Genomic DNA, 19,767 nt, shown 5'->3' with positions numbered 1-19,767 from the left:
CGCGGGATCTCGCTGAGGGGGAAAGACAACAGATAGGCGAGCAGAGGAGGAGGCTGGGCGGGGATAAGAGCCGAAGAGGCAGAGCTGCCTGGGCTCCAACACGGTGGACTCCGCCCTGGGCACTTGCGAGCCCTCATCAAAGTTCGTTTTTTGCAGATTTAAAAGTCCACCAAAGCGTTTAAAGGTACCGTGTTAATCGTCTGTTTTGCGGCTACAGCATAATGGCAACTGTTAAAAAGGGGTAAATCTGCTGACAGACTCCCTTTAAGGTCATTGTCTATAAGTGATATTGGCCGGTACGAAGATGGGTCTGTGGGGTCTTTACCCGGTTTTGGTAACACTTTGATATAGGCCGTATTCATATCTTGGGGTATCATTTGTCCCTGCATAATTTAGTTATACACTTTAGTGAGAGTTGGAAAGATTGATAACGGTCTGATAACCCTCTGAGTTTCTTCTAATGAAATGGGTTGGTTCAAGGGTGCCATATCTTCGGGCGATATCTGCGGTAAAGGCAAAGAATCAATCCAAGATATGTTGCTCGACGATTCCCGCCTCTCCTCAGTATATAGGGAGCTGTAAAAATGTCTTAAAATTTCAACTATGTCTTTCAGGTGGGTACATACGACCCCCTGGGTGTTCTTCAGTTTGGGAATCATTGTGGGATTCCTCTGGCCCCGTGCCAGAGATGCCAGCATCTTTCCAGACTTATTCCCAAACTTAAAGAATCTTGCTTCCCTTTTCACCCCATAATATTCTTCTTTTTGTTTGCACCATTTATCATCATCCGATTTAGCATCTAACCAAGTTTGCCTATTAGATTCCGTTGGATCTGATTTATAGTTCAAGTAAGAATTCTAGAATTCTAAGGACAGTAGTGAGCTTCTGGATTTGGGATGATATCTTTTGTTTCAGGGATCTGGTATAGGCCAAAATGTTACCACTCAAGACTGACTTCCCAGCTCTCCATAGTAACTGAATATCGCTACCATCAGAGTTAGCATCCAAATATTCTACCCACCAATGGTTCAAAAGTTCAGTAAAGGATTCGTTTTGTGATAAGTCAGAGGGGAATCTCCACAGAAAGTCAGTTCCTTTTGGAATAGCACTAACAATTTTCAACAATACCGGGGAGTGGTCTGAAATGACTAAATCTTCAATAACTACCGAAGTCGTTTTTTTAAGTATCCGGTCTGACACCAAGAAGTAATCAAGCTGGGACCAGGAGTCATATACCGCTGAAAAATGAGTGAACTCCCTCCCCAGAGGATGAAAGTGACGCCACGCGTCATGTAAACCCAATCCTTGCATAGTTCTCCCTAACGTTTTATCTCTACTTCTGCCTGGAATTCCGTCAGGGCTAATTGAACTGCGGTCTTCTGTATGGGATATCACCATATTGAAGTTGAAGCTATTATCTGATAGGGATGTGAGTTCTGGAGCAACGTGGACCTCAGCTTTCCGAAGAATTCAATGCTAGGACCATTCGGACCATATATATTGGTTATACTAAAGGATTCCGATGGAGAGCTAAGAACCACCTGCACCCATCTCCCCTCCTGATCCTCCAAACGCGAGTCGACCGAATGTACTAAATTCTTATTGAGCAATACCAAGACCCCACCTTTATTCCCGTTAGAAGGGGAGCCGTAGACCCTACCCACCCACAGCCTCTTCATACGTTCAAAATCTTTCTTAGCAAGCTGCGACTCCTGGTGGCTATACCAGGCTTTTAGTCGTTTCAAGAGTCTCAGAACCATCAATCTTTTGTGGGGCGATTTTAAACCTTTTACGTTCCACGTAATGATCTTCGTCATCTTTTAAGATATGTGTGTGATACATATAGCAGAGTACATGAAAAGTGGGGCCCATAATTTACCCTGGAGACAGACTTTTGACTTTTTCCCATAACGTAACGTAATTAACACGTAACTAGAGAACACATAAACTGCGTATGTACAAATAACATTCCGTACTTCTCTTCTTCCCAACATGTTTTCCCGCCTTCCCGACCACTCCCATAGCAAGCAACCCTCCATAAAGACTCCTTAGTAGAATCAGGTAAATGCAGAGAGTGACGTTGCAGAAGGTTTCTTGCTTAATTGAAGTAAAACCCAATGCGAATATCACCCCTAAGAAGAAACATATGTGGTAGTAATGTTAACAAAAATACACTGGGCACTCTTTGATATCTCGACCAATACTGAATTTATTATATAAAATAAGTGCTACCCTATGGGCACAATAAAATATCACATAAAAATCGAGTACATTAACAATCAAACATCACAATAACAATAAAGTCGATAAAATACTCAATAAAAAAATCGTTGAATGAAATGCCTATGCTAATTTTCGAACAATAAGTGGAACAACATGCACGATAACAGCATTCACAGGTGTGGAATATAAAGCCTTCGAATCGGAAAGATCGATGGTTGCTCGATCAAGATTTATAGCATGCAGATAAAAGTCTTAATCCCATATGGATCACTTTAGAAGAACGAGATTAGTCACTGGGAAATCATATACAGCTTGTTGTAAGCTATTCCCCAACGAATTATCCTAGCGGCGTCCCGCTGTAGTAGAATCTCAGCCGCGTCCCGCTGAAACACTAAGCTGTGTGTTCCCAACACACATAAGCCGGCATACAAAAATCGAACAGTCTTACCATTCGATGAAACGAATGCCCATACGTTGCTCTGGACGTTGGTCTTTCAATAAAATCGACCGTAGTCTTGCGAGTTTGCGAATTTCTTCCGTCTGGATCCCCACGCCGGAGGCTTGTTTGCACGTGAACCTCGATAGTTATGCACGATCTTTACTTCGACAAGCTTTAAGTCACCTATTGTGCGGCAGACGGTATTGGACGGGCGATTTCCTATAATACTATTTCATCACACTTGGCAAGTGATCCTTTGGGGGGTTTGAACCAGACGCGTTTCGTGGTATTGAATAACCCCTTCCTCAGTGGTTACTAGTCCCCCTAGAATGTCCCTCTTTTATAGGGGATATGATGTCATACAAAATCCGGTCTGGATCCCACCATACAATAATATTAATTAAGAGTACTACTAGGGTTGTGTAATTGTATGGTGGGATTTTAAGTTTCAACACTGCTGGGATATTATTTGTGATTGTTTTTAATCATGATTTTTTATTGTTTATTTCATGTTTATTCAGATGGTCAGAGTTTGTATATTTATAAACTGAGGTTGATAGTGTTGTTCATACATAGAAACATAGAATGTGTCGGCAGATAAGAACAATTTGGCCCATCTAGTCTGCCCAATATATCTAAATCCTATGAATAGTCCCTGGCTCTATCTTATATGAAGGATAGCCTTATGCCTATCCCATGCATGCTTAAACTCCTCCACTGTATTTGCAGCTACCACTTCTGCAGGAAGGCTATTCCATGCATCCACTACTCTCTCAGTAAAGTAATACTTCCTGATATTACTTTTAAACCTTTTCCCCTCTAATTTAAAACTGTGTCCTCTTGTGGTAGTTTTTCTTCTTTTAAATATTCTCTCCTCCTTTACCGAGTTGATTCCCTTTATGTATTTAAAAGTTTCTATCATATCCCCTCTGTCTCTTCTTTCTTCCAAGCTATACATATTAAGGTCTTTTAACCTTTCCTGGTAAGTTTTATCCTGCAATCCATGTACTAGTTTAGTAGCTCTTCTCTGAACTCTCTCTAGAGTATCTATATCCTTCTGGAGATATGGCCTCCAGTACTGCGCACAATACTCCAAGTGAGGTCTCACCAGTGTTCTGTACAGCGGCATAAGCACTTCACTCTTTCTACTGCTTATACCTCTCCCTATACATCCAAGCATTCTGCTAGCATTTCGTGCTGCTTTATTACATTGTCTTCCCACCTTTAAGTCTTCTGAAATAATTACTCCTAAATCCCTTTCCTCAGATACTGAGGTCAGGACTGTGTCGAATATTCTATATTCTACCCTTGGGTTTTTACGCCCCAGGTGCATTATCTTGCACTTATCCTCATTAAATTTCAGTTGCCAGAGTTCTGACCATTCTTCTAGTTTTCCTAAATCCTTTTCCATTTGGCGTTTCCCTCCAGGAACATCAACCCTGTTACATATCCTTGTGTCATCAGCAAAAAGACAAACCTTACCATCGAGGCCTTTTGCAATATCACTTATGAAGATATTAAACAAAATTGGTCCCAGTACAGATCCCTGTGGAACCCCACTGGTAACATGACCTTGTTTTGAATGTTCTCCATTGACTACAACCCTCTGTTGTCTGTCACTCAGCCACTGCCTAATCCACTCAACAATATGGGAGTCCATGCTCAATGACTGCAGTTTATTGATAAGTCTTCTATGTGGGACAGTGTCAAAAGCCTTACTAAAATCTAGATATGCGATGTCTACTGCACCTCCACCGTCTATTATTTTAGTCACCCAGTCAAAAAAATCTATAAGATTTGTTTGACATGATCTCCCTGAAGTAAACCCATGTTGTTTTTCATCTTGCAATCCATGGGATTTTAGATGTTCCACAATCCTATCCTTTAGTAGGGTTTCCATTAATTTGCCTACTATTGATGTCAGACTCACTGGTCTATAGTTGCTCGATTCCTCCCTACTACCTTTCTTGTGAATGGGCACGACATTTGCCAATTTCCAATCTTCCGGGACGACTCCTGTTACTAATGATTGGTTAAATAAATCTGTTAACGGTTTTGCCAGCTCACCACTAAGCTCTTAATAATTTTGGGTGTATCTCATCAGGCCCCTGTGACTTATTTGTCTTCACTTTAGACAGCAAACTTAGAACATCTTCCTCTGTAAAGACACATGCATCAAACGATTTAATAGTCATCCTTTCTAGTGGAGGTCCTTCTCCTTCTTTTTCTTTTGTAAAAACTGAACAGAAGTATTCATTAAGGCAGTCGGCTAGCCCTTTATTCTCTTCTACATACCTTCCGTCCTTTGTTTTTAATTTAGTTATTCCTTGTTTTAATTTCCTTTTTTCATTTATATATCTGAAGAATGTCTTATCCCCTTTTTTCATAGACTGAGCTAGTTTTTCTTCTGCCTGAGCTTTAGAAGTTCTTATAACTTGCTTGGCCTCTTTCTGCCTAATCTTGTAGATTTCCTTATCTTCATTGCTCTGGTTTTTTTTATAATTACAAAATGCTAGCTTTTTATTTTTAATGATTTGGGCCACTTCTGCTGAGTACCACAGTGGTCTCTTCCTTTTTTTGCTTTTACTGACAAGTCTAATGCAATTTTCTGTTGCCTTCAATAATGCACCTTTTAAGTAGTCCCATTTCTCCTGGACTCCATGTAATCCGTTCCAGTCTGATAAGGACTCATTTATGACTAATTTCATTTTTGAAAAGTCTGTTTTTCTAAAATCTAAAACTTTTGTTTTTGTGTGGTGGGACTCTTTCACAGTTCTTATATTAAACCACACTGACTGGTGATCACTAGATCCCAAGGTTTCGCCTACAATGACATCATATACCGAATCCCCATTTGTGAATATCAAATCCAAAATGGCCTCCCTCCGGGTTGGCTCCTCAACCATTTGTTGTAGGGATAACCCCAGTAGGGAATTTAGAATATCTGTACTCCTGGTAGAACTTGCTATTTTGGTTTTCCAGTTTATATCTGGAAGATTGAAATCTCCCATAATGATAACTTCTCCTTTCATTGTCATTTTAGCTATTTCTTCAACTAGTAGATCATCTAGTTCTTTAACTTGATCAGGTTGTCTATATATCACACCTACACGAGTTACTGCATGATTAGCAATCTGCAACGTAACCCAAACTGACTCTATGTTGGCCTCACCAACTTGTATTAGGTTAGATTTAATGCTATCTTTCACATACAGGGCCACTCCTCCTGCTTTCTTGCCTTCTCTGTCTCTTCTGTATAAAGAGTACCCTGGTATGGTTATGTCCCAGTCATTTCTTTCATTAAACCATGTCTCCGTAACAGCCACTAAATCTACATTCTCAGATGCCATTATTGACCCAAGTTCATTGATTTTTTTACCTAAACTGCGAGCATTTGTAGACAGGACTCTGAGCTTATCATTTCTTAACCTCTGTGCTTCTGACCTGTTCTGGCCTTGTTTCGGGGGGCAATTGGACTCTTTTATTTTCACTCTTTTGCCCCCCCTTCCTAGTTTAAATACTCTTTCGCAAATTCTTGGAGTTGTTCACTAAGTACATTTGTTCCTTTGAGAGAAAGATGCAAACCATCTTTTTTGTACAGTTCCTTTCTATTCCAAGTAGAGCTATCATGAGAAACAAAGCCAAATCCTTGCTCTTGACACCATTTACCAAGCCATATGTTGAACTCCTTTATGCGCCTCTGCCTATCATTCTGAACACTATGCACAGGCAGAACTTCAGAAAATGAAATGGTGGATGCAAAATCCTGTAGCAGCATTGACTATATTCGATTAATATCTAATTAGTGTTTGGCTCCAAGAACAAGAAGATCCAGACCGGACTTTTGTATGCTCTCAAAATTGCATTCTTTTCAGAAAAATCCAGATATGTCGCTATCACCTGTCTGGGGCGCTGGCTCAAGGCAGGGTGCCTCTGCTCGTCTTGTGAGGCCCGGTGTAGCCCTGCTGCAGGGGGGCCAATCCTGTGCGCCCTTTCCAGTTTGCAGAAACCAGGAAGATTTTGCACATTCGGGATATCTTGCTCGCATATAGCTAGGAGATCCTGTGGTGACAGGGACTCGGGTAAGCCGACGAACCATAAATTGTTCCGTCGGGAACAGTTCTCGAGGTCATACAATTTATCGCTAATGCGGCGATTTTCACAAATGAGCGCCTTGATAGTGCTGCGTAGCTCTGGGCCCTCTTCCTCTAGGGTGCTCACTTTTTCCTCCATCTCGCTTATGCGGCGATGATGATCAGCCAACTCTTGGTGTAAGTTGGAGAGGGGTGCCACCACAGTAGACGAGAGTGAGTCCTGCAAGTCGGGTAGAATTCTAGCAGCTACTTCGAATGCTAGCTGTTTATAGTCCACTTTTATCTCCTCCATGCTATTGTTCGATAGTTCCTCTGCAGGGATTGATGAAGAGCTTTCAGGTATAGCTGATTGTGTGGGATCCTCCATCTTGGAGGTAGGTGCTGACTGCTTCGCCATCTTCTGCTGGGATTTTTGTCTCATTCTGCTCCCTGATCGTTTAATAAAATGGTAGGAACGGTCCAAGGATAGTATAAACCCAGCTCTAGCCTGAAGACACTGCTGGTCATGGAAGGGAGCAGGTGATTACCGGAGCCTGTGGAGCGGAGCTCTAGCAGGAGCGGCCGACCATGCTGTCGCCGAACCGGAAGCCGCAAGCTTTTTAATGTAAACACTGCCTTTTCAGAAAAAAAGGCAGTATTTACATTCAGTGATGGCCATCTTGACTCACAAGTCCGGCGATGAACAGGTAAGCCCTTACCTGTGCCTGGAGCCGGTCTGAAATCAAATGCGGTCACCGGGAGCAGGCAGGTCCGAGAACAGCCGCCGGGGGCCTTCATCGGCCTGTTCTCGGAACTGCCTGCTCCCGGTGACCGCATTTGTTTCAGACCGGCTCCCGGCACAGGTAAGGGCTTACCTGTGCATCACCGGACTTGTGAGTCAAGATGGCAAGCCCGCATGTGTTCACTGGCGAACACTGCGAACTGGCCATCACTGTTTACATTACTGCCAAAGAACACCTCTAGTGGCCACTCATCAGACGACCACTAGAGGTGCTTCCTAGTCCAGTGTTGCACACATGCACACATTAACGCTAAACACTCCTCATAGGAATGCATTGATTAAAAATTCTTTATGATGTGCTCTCCGCATCCGCATTTCCGGAGCGCGCCACAGATCTTCCGGTCCACGGCTCTGGAAAAAAATAGAACATGTCCTATTCTTGTCCGCAATTGCGGACAAGAATAGGCATTTCTATGAGGGTGCCGGCCGGGTGTATTGCGGATCCGCAATGCACTACGGATGTGTGAATGGACCCTTATAGGTACAAAACTGCTGACAGATGTCCTTTAATCTTAGACCAGGAAATGGAGAACCAGCCAGGATCCGAAAAAAATCATCGGAACGGCAGCCGCGGTGAATCCGTGCGGTGCGTAAATGCATCAAAAATGCAATATTTACATATACATTTCTGATCTTATTCAGTAGGTGAGAGTCAAAGATTAACTCACGTGTTTGCTCTCTGCTTACGCGCCTCGTGTCCTTGGCAGAATTTGTAGGGTTGTGCAAATAAATCACTTTCCCACAAAATCCAAGGGGAGGTTCAGTCCACCGCTAGTTACTTCCGATTTTGTGTTCCGTCATAAGAACAGAATATCGAAAATAACAGCAGTGCCAGATCCATTGCACAATAGCCCCTATGGACCCTAATGACTATAATGGGGTCTGATGGGTCTCTGTCATGGTTTTCGCCGGAATCTGTGATGGAGCCTCTGACACCAATGTCAACCTAGCCTTACTAATGAGACAGTTGTCAGAAACACACATGCATATGTTCTGTGGTGACGGTATTACGGAAAGAGCTCCCAAGTTAAAAAAACAAACAAACAAAAATGCGATGGGGGGGGGGGGGGGGTGTTGTCGGACTACTTGTAAGCATACATTTTATTGGCTGGCTTGACGTGTAGAATTGGCTTTCTAAGTTTAAGATTTTTCCATCATCCTTGTGCCCCAACAGTCTCATTCTGCCACCCCCTATACTGTGCCCGATGTGTACCCACTGCAGGAATAACAGTGCATATAGATAGTCCCTCTGAAAATACTAGTACTATGTAAAGATAATTGTGCACCCTTATAGTGCCCTGTAGTAAAAATGCACCCTATAGTGCTCCCAGTAATAATAATGATGCCCCTATAGTGCCCCCGGTAATAATAACGATGCCCCTACAGTGCTCCTAGTATTAATAATGATGCCCCTACAGTGCTCCTAGTATTAATAATGATGCCCCTACAGTGCTCCTAGTATTAATAATGATGCCCCTATAGTATCCCCAGTAATATTAATGATGCCCCTACAGTGCTCCTAGTATTAATAATGATGCCCCTACAGTGGTCCTAGTATTAATAATTATGCCCCTATAGCATCCCCAGTAATAATAATGATGCCCCTATAGTGCCTCCAGTAATAATAATGATGCATCATATAGTGCCCCCAATAATAATATTGTCCCTATAGTGCCCCCGGTAATAATAATGATGCCCCTACAGTGCTCCTAGTATTAATAATGATGCCCCTACAGTGCTCCTAGTATTAATAATGATGCCCCTACAGTGCTCCTAGTATTAATAATGATGCCCCTACAGTGCTCCTAGTATTAATAATGATGCCCCTATAGTATCCCCAGTAATAATAATGATGCCCCTATAATGCCTCCAGTAATACTAATGATGCATCATATAGTGCCCCAATAATAATATTGTCCCTATAGCATCCCCAGTAATAATAATGATGCATCATATAGTGCCCCAATAATAATATTGTCCCTATAGTGCCCCCAGTAATAATAGTGCACCCATTAGTAATAATAATGCCCCTAAAGTGCCCCCATTAGTGATATTGCCCCTCCATAGTGACCCCAGTAGTAAAATGGTCCCTGGAGTGGCTCCTGTAAAAATAAAGACCCGCATAGTGCCCTCGTTATTTATAAAGCCCCCCATAATAGATGGTAACACACAAATTAGTGTGGCATCTGTGCTCAAATCTTCTGTGAGGGCCGATGTGCCGTCTCCTCATTCTATATTGAATGTATAACCAGGAGAAACTTGTACTTCAAGAGGTTGTCCCATCAATAGGATAGGCCGTAGATGTCATTGGGCCCCTCATTAATGGAGAACACGCCCCGATATGCGAGGCCTTCTCCATTCTCTGCTATGGGACTTCCGGAGAGGCTCTCCGTTCCTGGTGGGGTCCCATTCTTTAGATAGGAGGTGAGACCTGGACCATTGATTCGTGCAGCTGACAGCTATCTCCCCATCCCCCCCACCCCCACACGCATGCACGGTTCGGCCGAGTATTCATGTGTTTTCAATGAGAAATATACCACTGCCGAATTCCTCAAGGGATCGGAAAGTTGAAATCCCAACAGGCCAATCCTTATCTCCCCAACATTTGACATGGTGGGGGAGGGAATCGGGACGACCCCATACAGATGATCCCGCTGAAATCATTGGGCTCGGCTGCCGTACACCTTAGTCTAATTGGCCAATGTGGAAGGCAGATGTCTGCCATTATGATATGTGATGGGGTTATGTATCATTCTTGTATGCAAGGACTGTCGTACATGGTCCCAGACAGCTGTCTACCAGTCCGGTATTGCACCTTTGGGGACGAGCTGCAATACCACACACCACCTGCAGAGAGGAGTGGCGCTGTTTGGGGAAGAACTGCGGAGAGGAGTGGGGCTGTTTGGGGAAAAACGCATCCATATATTTGCAATTTTGGACAACCCCTTTAAGGAACAGACAGGGAGGGGGTATCAATTGTATTGGGTGGGTACATATTCTGAGGTAATATCACCTCTTCTACCTGTACCAAAATTTTATTTTAATGTTGTCAGTTATGTATACAGGTAATAGGAATGCCCTGTACAATTATTTACTACAGAAAATGTCGTCATTTTGCTATAAATGACAGTTATTCCAGTCACACACGTTCCCCAGTCCCAGCAGCCACCATAACTAGAGGTAAATGTGACTGCGCGCCAAAAGCTTGGGGGCGGCGCCCGATGACGTCACCGCCCACGCCTGACGTCTCCTGCTGCCACACTCAACATGGCGGCTCTTCTTGCGCTTTTCTCTGGGTTAACGCGGGGTCAGGGGGTGTGTCTGGCGCCCCCAGCATGGCTCCACGGTACCGGGCATTACACGCGGTGCTCCGGCTGCTGCCATATCACGGCGTCCCACCTCAGTGCCGAAGTCTGAGCGCCCAAGCCGCCCTGGCTCTCAGGATGGAGTATCAGGTACCCAGCAATGGAGGGAGGAGAGGAAGGAGGGACCGATTACATCAGCGGGACACACATGGGGCCCCGCACATGACTCTCTCACTGATGTCAGTGCATAGAGGCATGGGCTGGAGGACTACAACTCCCAGCATGCCCCTGTCACCCCCCCCCCCCCATGTCAGTCACTTTGCAGTTTGTTACAGTGTGTCAGGACACCTGGTGAGGCCCCCCCCCCCCCCACACACACACACACCTGGCACGCTGCCCACCATAGGGATCTGCGAAATGTGTGGAGGCGAAGTCATGTGACCGCGCAAAACTTGCCCTGTGCGTTTGGACATGTGACCCCCTCTGGGTATTAGTTACGTTGGTTTTGAGGGGGCATCAGGGTAATATGGAGGCGTCTCCCTCAATTTATAACCCAAAAGGGTGTAAAACCAAACACGCCACTGACGTATTTAAAGGGGCTCTCCATAGGGTTAGAGACCTGCAGCGTGTGAACGCCCTTTGTCACTTCACAGAGATTTCAAGTGACTTCGTTTTGAGAACTTGGGTCATGGATCATCCCCCCCCCCCCCTCCTCACAATCAGGTTTTTAGGTTGGAGTCCTCTTTTAGGTCTGTATATGATGTATGTAGAGCGGGCGCTCTCTGTCCGCACGCTATTACAGATTAACTACGGGGTCAGCAAGTTCTCGGGGATTGATCTCCGGGGGAGGGGCGCTGGTGATAGGTTTACCCCCTCCCCACGTAGTCGTGCCCGAAAGATAAGATAATGTGAAATCCTTAAATCCACACCTTTCACTTCTGTCCCTATAAGGACTCGCGCCCTGGGGCTACCGCGGGCAGGACTGGGCGGCAGCGTGTGACATATTACGGTATTCCCGGTGGGAGGAACTTTTGGCTAGCCGAGCCTGTTGCATAATAGCTTTTGGGAGGCTGCCAAGTATGCACGCCACCGTGCCACCCCAGTATAAGGTACTATAGTAGCTGGGTGCCAGTGTGTAAATACCAGGGACAGCATGGCGAAAGAGAGGCCTGGGCGCCACCTGTCTGTGGCTGGTAATCTAATTCTCTGCCGGGGGGGGGGGGGGGGGTCTGTGCCCACTGACTGGGGCACTGCTGTTGGTTCTTATGTTTTTGTGGAACCTATGGGCACAGTTGACTTTGAGGGGGAGGGATGAATGGCGGCGCTCTTCTGCCATCCTTCGATATGGCGCGGGAGAGGGGGGCGTTTCCTCTGTGCCAGCGCCTCCCATCTGATGGGAATTAGTACGCAGCGATATACATTGCCTGCCTGTGTGCCCGCAGCTCCGGTGTTAAGTGCCATTGTTACTTATGCGTAGTTTTGATGCCAGAGTGGAAAAAAACGTAAAGTGTTGGTAACTCAGCGATCGCGACTATTCCACGTATCGTACTTCATGGCGTCCTATAGTAATAAGGTTGAATCGCTTTCAAAGGAAAGTTGCTTCTTAAAAACATTTCTACTTGCTGTCAGTGAATAGAAACCAATATAGTTCTGTTTACACAGCTGCTGCACTTGAATGGGCCCGGGCTGCAGTACCAAGCACAGCCACTATACCGTGGACGGCGCCGGTAGTCTCTGAAGAGGCCACAGTGTTTGTCCGCAGCCTCTTCAATCAGCAGAGATGGCGGGAGGCCTCCTCACCAATCTATTATATATTTTAATTTTATTTTAATTTATTTTGTATGTTTTGATATTGTATATTTTATATTGTGTATTATATTTTAACCAATATATTCAATAGGTATAATTATATGAATATCTGTATTTGTTCTTGAATATTGATAACCCCTTCCTCAGGATCAGTCATCAGTGTCACATTGGTGGGGGTAGCTACCAGCAGGCTGTGGACAAATAACGCAGCCTCTTGAAGCACAGCGCCATCCATGGTATTGTGGCCGTGCCTGGTATTGCAGCCTGGGCCCATTCGCTTGCGTAATCATGTTCAGTAGAATATTTTTTTATTTTTTTTATGCGCAAGCAGAACATAAAAATAGATATAATAGAAATAATGTGCTTCACTCTGTGGTGTTAACAGAAAAAACATTTCACAGATAATTGGCGAGGAGCCAGGTACTGATTTTGCTGTTTCTGCCCTCAGGATGCCATCCGAACGCTCAATACCCTGCAGACAAATGCGAGCTTCTTGGATCAGGTGAAGAGACAGCGCAATGACCCGCAGGAACAGCTGGTGGCCATGAAGGGGTTCCTGGAGCGGAGCGGCCTGCGGGTAAGTCGCACTGTGTGCACAGGCTCACATGTCGGCCATGTTGTGATGAGGCTCGGCACCTTCTCAGCCACTTAACGTTTTTCTTTTTTTTAAATAATGCTATTGGAGGACATTTATCAAAACTGGTGTAAAGGTAAACTGGCTTAGTTTAGTTGCCCATAGCAACCAATCAGATTCCACCCTTCATTTCTTGGAGCTGAATCTGATTGGTTGCTATGGGCAACTAAACTAAGCCAGTTTTCCTTTAAACCAGTTTTGATAAATCTCCCCCATTATCTTAGAGGTTGTCCCATCTCGTACATTGGGCGCATTTAGTCCCACTCTAGAACGGACCCGGCGAAGGAGCGCTCACTGTGCATACTTGGCCGCCCTCCATCCATTTCTACGGAAGTGCTGAAAATAGCCAAGCAGCGCTCAGATATTTTCGGAAGTTTCTAGAAATGAATGGGAAGCGCTGCCACTGCTCCATTCACTTCTTATGGGGCTGACGGAAATAAGCAAGCCCGTGTTTGGCTATATTCGGCACGCCTATAGAAATGAATGGAGCACGGCCGCGCTTGCACAGTCCGCTCTCCTTCACGAGCTCCGTTCTAGCGTCGGGTGCACCTGTCAGATATTGGGATGCCTATCCTAGCGGTATGCCACCAATGTGTGAGATGGGCCGTCCCCTGCCGTTTTCTGTATCCAGCTCTCAGAAATGTGTGTCTCCATAGCCTTTTTTTGGGTCTGTTTCTACAGGTTGAGGACTTGGATCAACTGAACATAATTCATGTTACTGGAACCAAGGGGAAGGTGAGTGATGGAGGGAGATGCCGGACTCATCATGGTGTCCGGTTATTACATTTATTTTTTTTTATTTTATTTTTAAGCTATATCTGTTTTTTGGAAAGCTGGGTGTCAACTAATTTGGCTGTCCCTACAGTGGTGGCCACCCAGCTTTCCGGGGTTTAGACTGGGAAAGGTGCTCAGTTGTGCAATGCCCTATTTCTTAGGCCTCATGCACACGTTGCCGGTCGTGGCCCATATTGCGGCCCGCACTGGCCATGTGCTTCACGGATGCGGAGAATAGGTCATCAATTATTTAATTCACAGAAAACCCCTTTAACCCCGACGTCTGGGCATCTAGGAGCAGGGGTAAAGTTTATTATAGTATACCTCCATATAAAAAGCAGGCCACAGACATTCATCCAGGATGTAGGTGCACACACGGCAGATTTGTAACCTACAGATTTATCAGCGGTCTTAACCCGTAACCTTGAAATGGATGAAGTCGTGGTGAAAATCCGCTCAGAAATCTTTCATTACATGTACTGCACTGAAATCCGCGCTTGCCCTTCGAGTGGGAGAGGAGGTGTCTATAGTCTTTTTTATGTCCTCGCTGTCTAGTAATCGCTACATAAGTGTCATTTTCTTATGTATATGAGTCGCTGTTTTAAGTCTTTACCTTTTAATCTCTTAAAGGGGTCCACTTGTGCCTTTACTGAGCAAATTCTTAGAAACTGTGGCCTGAAGACTGGATTCTACAGGTATGCAAGCGATTGTGTTAAAGGAACAGTCCACCAAACCGATACGGTGTTAGGCTTTTAGTGCAGGGGACGGAGCATGACCCAAGGATTTAAGAACAGCCAAGAGAACGCTTGTGTCATGCCCTGGCCCCTTAGACCTTAAACTAGATATGATAAATCTCCCCCAGTATCTGTATGCAGCAGTCATCGCTACTTTATAGGGATGAATGATCGCTACTGCGGTTGTTCATCCCCATAAAGTTTCATTGCTTGTTGGAAGCACGTCCTTCTGTACACGGCAAAACGAGTATTTAATTGGGGGGTATCTTTACACGGGCAAGTTATTGGTGTAAAAGTGCCCTAGGGGCTCAACCACACGGTCAGGTTTCCTGATGCAGTTTTGGAAGCTAAAAGCAGGAGTCGATCATAAAAGAGAAAGCATGAAGGGCAGATACGACACCTCCCGTTTTTAGTCACTCCTGGTTTTGGCTTCTAAAACAAAATCAAGAAATTTGAACATGTGGCCGTATTCGGGGTATTCTCAATACCATCCCACCTATCGTCTACGGTATCGCGAGTAACCACATGGCGGTAACGCTTCAGTTTTTTGCCTCTAATGACTTGATCTGAAGTTCCAGTAGGTTATCTGTCCCAATATTCACATTATTTACACGTTTGTTTGTGGGTCTTAACTTTTATATTAAAAGTGACGTTTTAAAGGGTACATTTACTAGCTTCAGTGATAACAACAATTGACAGGCTGCAGATTTCTAAATCCTCACAGCAGATCAGTTTCCGCAACTAAGAAAAGCAAAGTCTACATGGGATTTGTGTAATCTCATACACTTTTCTGGTCCTTTGCTACGTTGCGTTTTTTTATTTTTTTTTTTTCCACACGAAATCCGCACCATGTACAGCCACCCCAAGACAGCCTTTTTTGTTCTGATATAGTGAGAATGATGATGAAAGCTTTACCACTCCAGTCTATTAATTTCTCTTCTCTTCGGCTCCCTCCCAGCTCTCCGCACTTGGTGCAGGTGAGGGAGAGAATTCGGATCAATGGGCAGCCAATCAGCAAGGAGCTATTCAGCAAATACTTCTGGCAAGTGTACAACCGCCTGGAAGAAACCAAGGTCAGTCCCGGACGTGGAGGATTACTTGGCTGTTTGCATATGAAGTTTATATCTAGTGTAATCAGCTGATCCTGAAATTGTACATTTGTGTGTGTTTTACGGATCCGCAAAACACGGACACCGGCAGTGTGCGTTCCTCATTTTGCGGACCGCACATCGCCGACACTAATAGAATATGCCTATTCTTGTCCGCAATTTTTTTCGGGAACAGAAATGCGTACCTGGAAGTGCGGGTCCGCATTTCCGCATCCGGGCCACACATCGTGTGGCCCTATAGAAATAAATGGGTCCGCAATTCAGTTTCCACAAAATGATAAATCTTCCTTGACAGGAAGGGACCCTTGATGAGGTTCTTCTGTAGCATGGAAACTGGATGTCATTGTGTCCTGGTCTGAACCCGGTTCTTTCCTTCCCTCAGAGCGATGACATGTGCTCCATGCCGGCTTACTTCCGCTTCCTGACCATAATGGCCTTCCATGTGTTTCTACAGGAAAAGGTTAGTATCCCATGAGCCTTCCTACCCCTGGGCATCTCATTTTATGCTGCCTCTTACAGTCTCCTCCTCTTTGACGCAGGTGGACCTAGCCGTGCTAGAAGTTGGGATTGGTGGAGCCTACGACTGTACGAATATCATCAGGTAGGTAATCTCCTGTGTCCTTATCTTGTTTTGTACGTACTGCGCATTTTATTGACGCTCTCCATATAGAAACACAACTACAAACAATTGTCATTCCCACAGGAAGCCCATTGTTTGTGGGATTTCTTCTCTTGGCATCGACCACACTGCCATCCTGGGGGACACCATTGAGAAGATTGCCTGGCAGAAAGGTGGCATATTAAAGGTTTGGAGATTGATATTAATATGCATTTCTTACATCTGCCCATTCACATAGCATTTACATAAAGTGGTTCTCTACGGTGCCGATAAGCACTCTGAATCCTAATACAAGTAAAACGAATGAAACAAAGCATTGCAGCCTCACGCTACAGGCACTGTCCGCAAAACTGACAAGAATAGGACATGATCTATTTGTTTTGCGGGGCTATGGAACTGAACAACGGGTACGGACAGCATACGGGGGCGCTGTCCGCCTCTTTCGCGACCCCATTGAAGTGAATGGGTCCGCATCTGAGCCACAAAAAAGGTAGCTCTGATGCGGAGCCCAACGGTTGTTTGAATGAAGCCAGAGAATCTTGGACCCCCTCACTGCACACTTAAATTGATGTAAGATATTGCATACGTCTGATATATTGTGTCTCATAGCCAGGTGTTCCAGCATTTACTGTGCCCCAACCCGCTAGCCCTCTGGAGGTGCTGAAAAATAGAGCCCAGGAAATTGGGGTAAGTTTACACCCACTCTGTAGCCCCTTCCCTGTCTGGCAGTCTTGGGCTATTACTCAGTGGTGTTTTTGTTTAAATTATTATTTATTTTTTTACCCTAGTGCCCCCTTCATATGTGCCCAGACTTGGGAGAGTACGAGGCGGATGGTATCAAACTTCATCTTGGTTTGGCTGGAGATCATCAGAGAAGCAATGCTTCCCTGGCACTGCAGCTAGCGCAAACATGGCTGCAGCATCAAGGCTGTCAAGGTGACGTATATCTGCCAAAATGTCTACATGTCAACATTGTGCCTATTATTAAAGGGGTTACCTATTGATGACCTATCAGGTTAGGTCTTTAACCTTTTCAGGACCCGGCGATTTTTTTATTTTATTTATTTAATTTTCTTCACTTTTTTTTTTTTCCATTTTATTTATTTTTTTACTCCTAGCCTTCCCAATGCCATAATGTTTAATTAACAATAAAAAAATAAACATTGAAACATTAAGTTTGTTATTTAAATAATTTTTTTAAGGTTTCTAAAAAGAATATATATATATATATATATATATATATATATATATATATATATATATATATAATATTCTCCTAGGGGGGAGGGGTTTTTAACCTCACAGATTTGACCATGGCATCTGAGGAGTTTAATGTATGTGAACGACATTATTGTCTATTGGATACATTAGTCCCGGTTGCCTGATGTTTAAAACAGTCACACAGCGGCTATGGTGCCTGCTTCTCTTGTGAGCGGACGCCATCTTTAAATTCTCCATCCGCTCTTCTTCCTTCTTTTTTTTTTTTTATAAATTAAACAGCCGATCAGCAAGGAAGCCAGGAGTCAGACCACCCAATCAGATATTGAACCTGAGGACAGGGCATCAATATTGAATTTCCAGAAAACCCCTTTAATATGTTAGATAATTGCCTAAATTGCTATTTTTCTAAACGCCAATTATCAAATGCAAGTATATCAGTGCTACAGATGTATGTCCATTCCAGTTTATATTAACACAATTGTTTGCCTATGAAGGTTTTGGAGATATCAAAAATCCAAGCCAGAAAATTCCTAAAGCCAAGTGGCCTCTTCCCCTGGCGTCTGTTTTACAACCGTCTGTTCCGATGGTGCAAGGTAAGATCTGCTAAGAAAAATAAAATCTCACAGTATATCAATCGTACAGGGGGGGCGTCATAGGACCTGTCATTTTCCCAAACTGCTCACAGCTGTAAAAGAGACTGGTGCAGTTCGGGCTTTTGACCACTAGGTGGCAGAGATGTGACTTGTGTCTTTCTTACTCTTGGCATGGGTGACGCACACGCTTGTTACTCTTCTCCATTTGTGTAGGGTTACAGCATACGATATGGCTGGGGCGTACGCAGGTCCTACAGCGCGGGCCCATCTCTTATTACATTGATGGTGCCCATACCAACAGCAGCGTGAAGGCTTGTGTCAGATGGTTCCAGGAGGTGGCACTCAATGAGGAGAAAGCTGGAGGGTAAGCAATTACAATTTCTTGGTGGAGTCAAAGTAGGAAGAATGGGGGCAGCCCTTGTAGTCTTATTGCAGACTGTAGGTAAAGTCATTTTATAAGTTTACTTGAGTTAAAGGGGTTGTCCACTGTGAAGAATCCCTTTTTTATTTTAAGGTGTTTAATTCCCCTGCAGCGCCCCTTAAGAGGGAGTGGAGCATTACACAGTTCAAATTAAAATCAATGGGCTGTCGACAGTGCAAGGCTGTCTTGGGTCTTCCGGCGATAGCTTTTTGTTGCCGCCCTGTGCTCTGGCTTACGATTGCATGTGGTCATTATGATAATTATGAATATTATTTGATTATTTTGCAGAGGGTCTGTGGTACGAGTGCTGGTGTTTAATGCCACTGGAGAAAGGGACACTGCTGCTCTGTTAAAACTTCTACAGGTGAGTCAGGAGACATTATCCGTTTTATGCCACACACTGAACTATAAGGGGTTTTCCGTAACTTCAATATCGGGTCAGTGGGGGTTGGACTCCTCGAACCACCTCTGATCAGCCGTTCTGCCGTAGGTTCGGCTACTGAAGTGAAGGGGGCAGTTCTTCAGTAATCTGCTCTGTCTACTCTTATATGGAGAGTGTGCTGATCTGTATTTAAAGGGGTTTTACCAGAATCCTCAGGATAGGTGATTAATATCCAGTCAATGAGGGTCTGAAACCCCTCACTGATCAGCTGTTCCATGCAGCCTTTTGCGTCCAGATCTATCACTTTGAATGGCACAGCTCTGTTCAAAGTGTAGAGGCCGTGCCGGTTTACTGCACCTCATCTTCCATTGAAGTGAATGGGAGCTGAGTTGCAGTAACCCAGCACGACCACTACACCTTGAACAGAGCTGTGCTTGCTGTGCCATTCAAAGTGATAGATCTGGACGCAGAAGGCTGCAGGGAACAGCTGATCGTGGGGGTGCAGGGTGTCAGACCCTCATTAGATATTGATGACCTATCCTCAGGATAGGTGATCATTATCAGGAGCCTGGAAAACCCCTTTAACTATACAGATTAGCTGTCTTCCAAGAGAAGGAAAGAAGTCTCTG

General features: G+C 44.5%; 1 protein-coding gene across 2 annotated transcripts in view; it reads left to right on the top strand.

Moving 5' to 3' along the window:
- FPGS (folylpolyglutamate synthase) overlaps positions 1-19,767 on the top strand; it is an 86,263-nt gene that overhangs the window by 56,695 nt on the left and 9,801 nt on the right. The window contains exons 1-13 of one of the 2 annotated variants that reach the window (XM_044305437.1): positions 10,805-10,992; positions 13,100-13,228; positions 13,967-14,020; positions 14,690-14,754; positions 15,752-15,866; positions 16,285-16,362; positions 16,442-16,503; positions 16,606-16,708; positions 17,131-17,208; positions 17,310-17,457; positions 18,237-18,335; positions 18,549-18,699; positions 19,045-19,120. In XM_044305437.1, the coding sequence (XP_044161372.1) occupies positions 10,873-10,992; positions 13,100-13,228; positions 13,967-14,020; positions 14,690-14,754; positions 15,752-15,866; positions 16,285-16,362; positions 16,442-16,503; positions 16,606-16,708; positions 17,131-17,208; positions 17,310-17,457; positions 18,237-18,335; positions 18,549-18,699; positions 19,045-19,120 (1,278 nt within the window). In that variant the 5' untranslated portion in view covers positions 10,805-10,872. Of the gene's footprint in view, positions 1-10,804; positions 10,993-13,099; positions 13,229-13,966; positions 14,021-14,689; positions 14,755-15,751; positions 15,867-16,284; positions 16,363-16,441; positions 16,504-16,605; positions 16,709-17,130; positions 17,209-17,309; positions 17,458-18,236; positions 18,336-18,548; positions 18,700-19,044; positions 19,121-19,767 lie in introns of those variants that run through there. The other variant, XM_044305438.1, reaches the window with a different exon arrangement.

This window comes from Bufo gargarizans, chromosome 9 (genome assembly GCF_014858855.1).
Source record: "Bufo gargarizans isolate SCDJY-AF-19 chromosome 9, ASM1485885v1, whole genome shotgun sequence".
NCBI lineage: Eukaryota > Metazoa > Chordata > Amphibia > Anura > Bufonidae > Bufo > Bufo gargarizans.
This window is presented reverse-complemented; position numbering and strand designations above follow the sequence as displayed.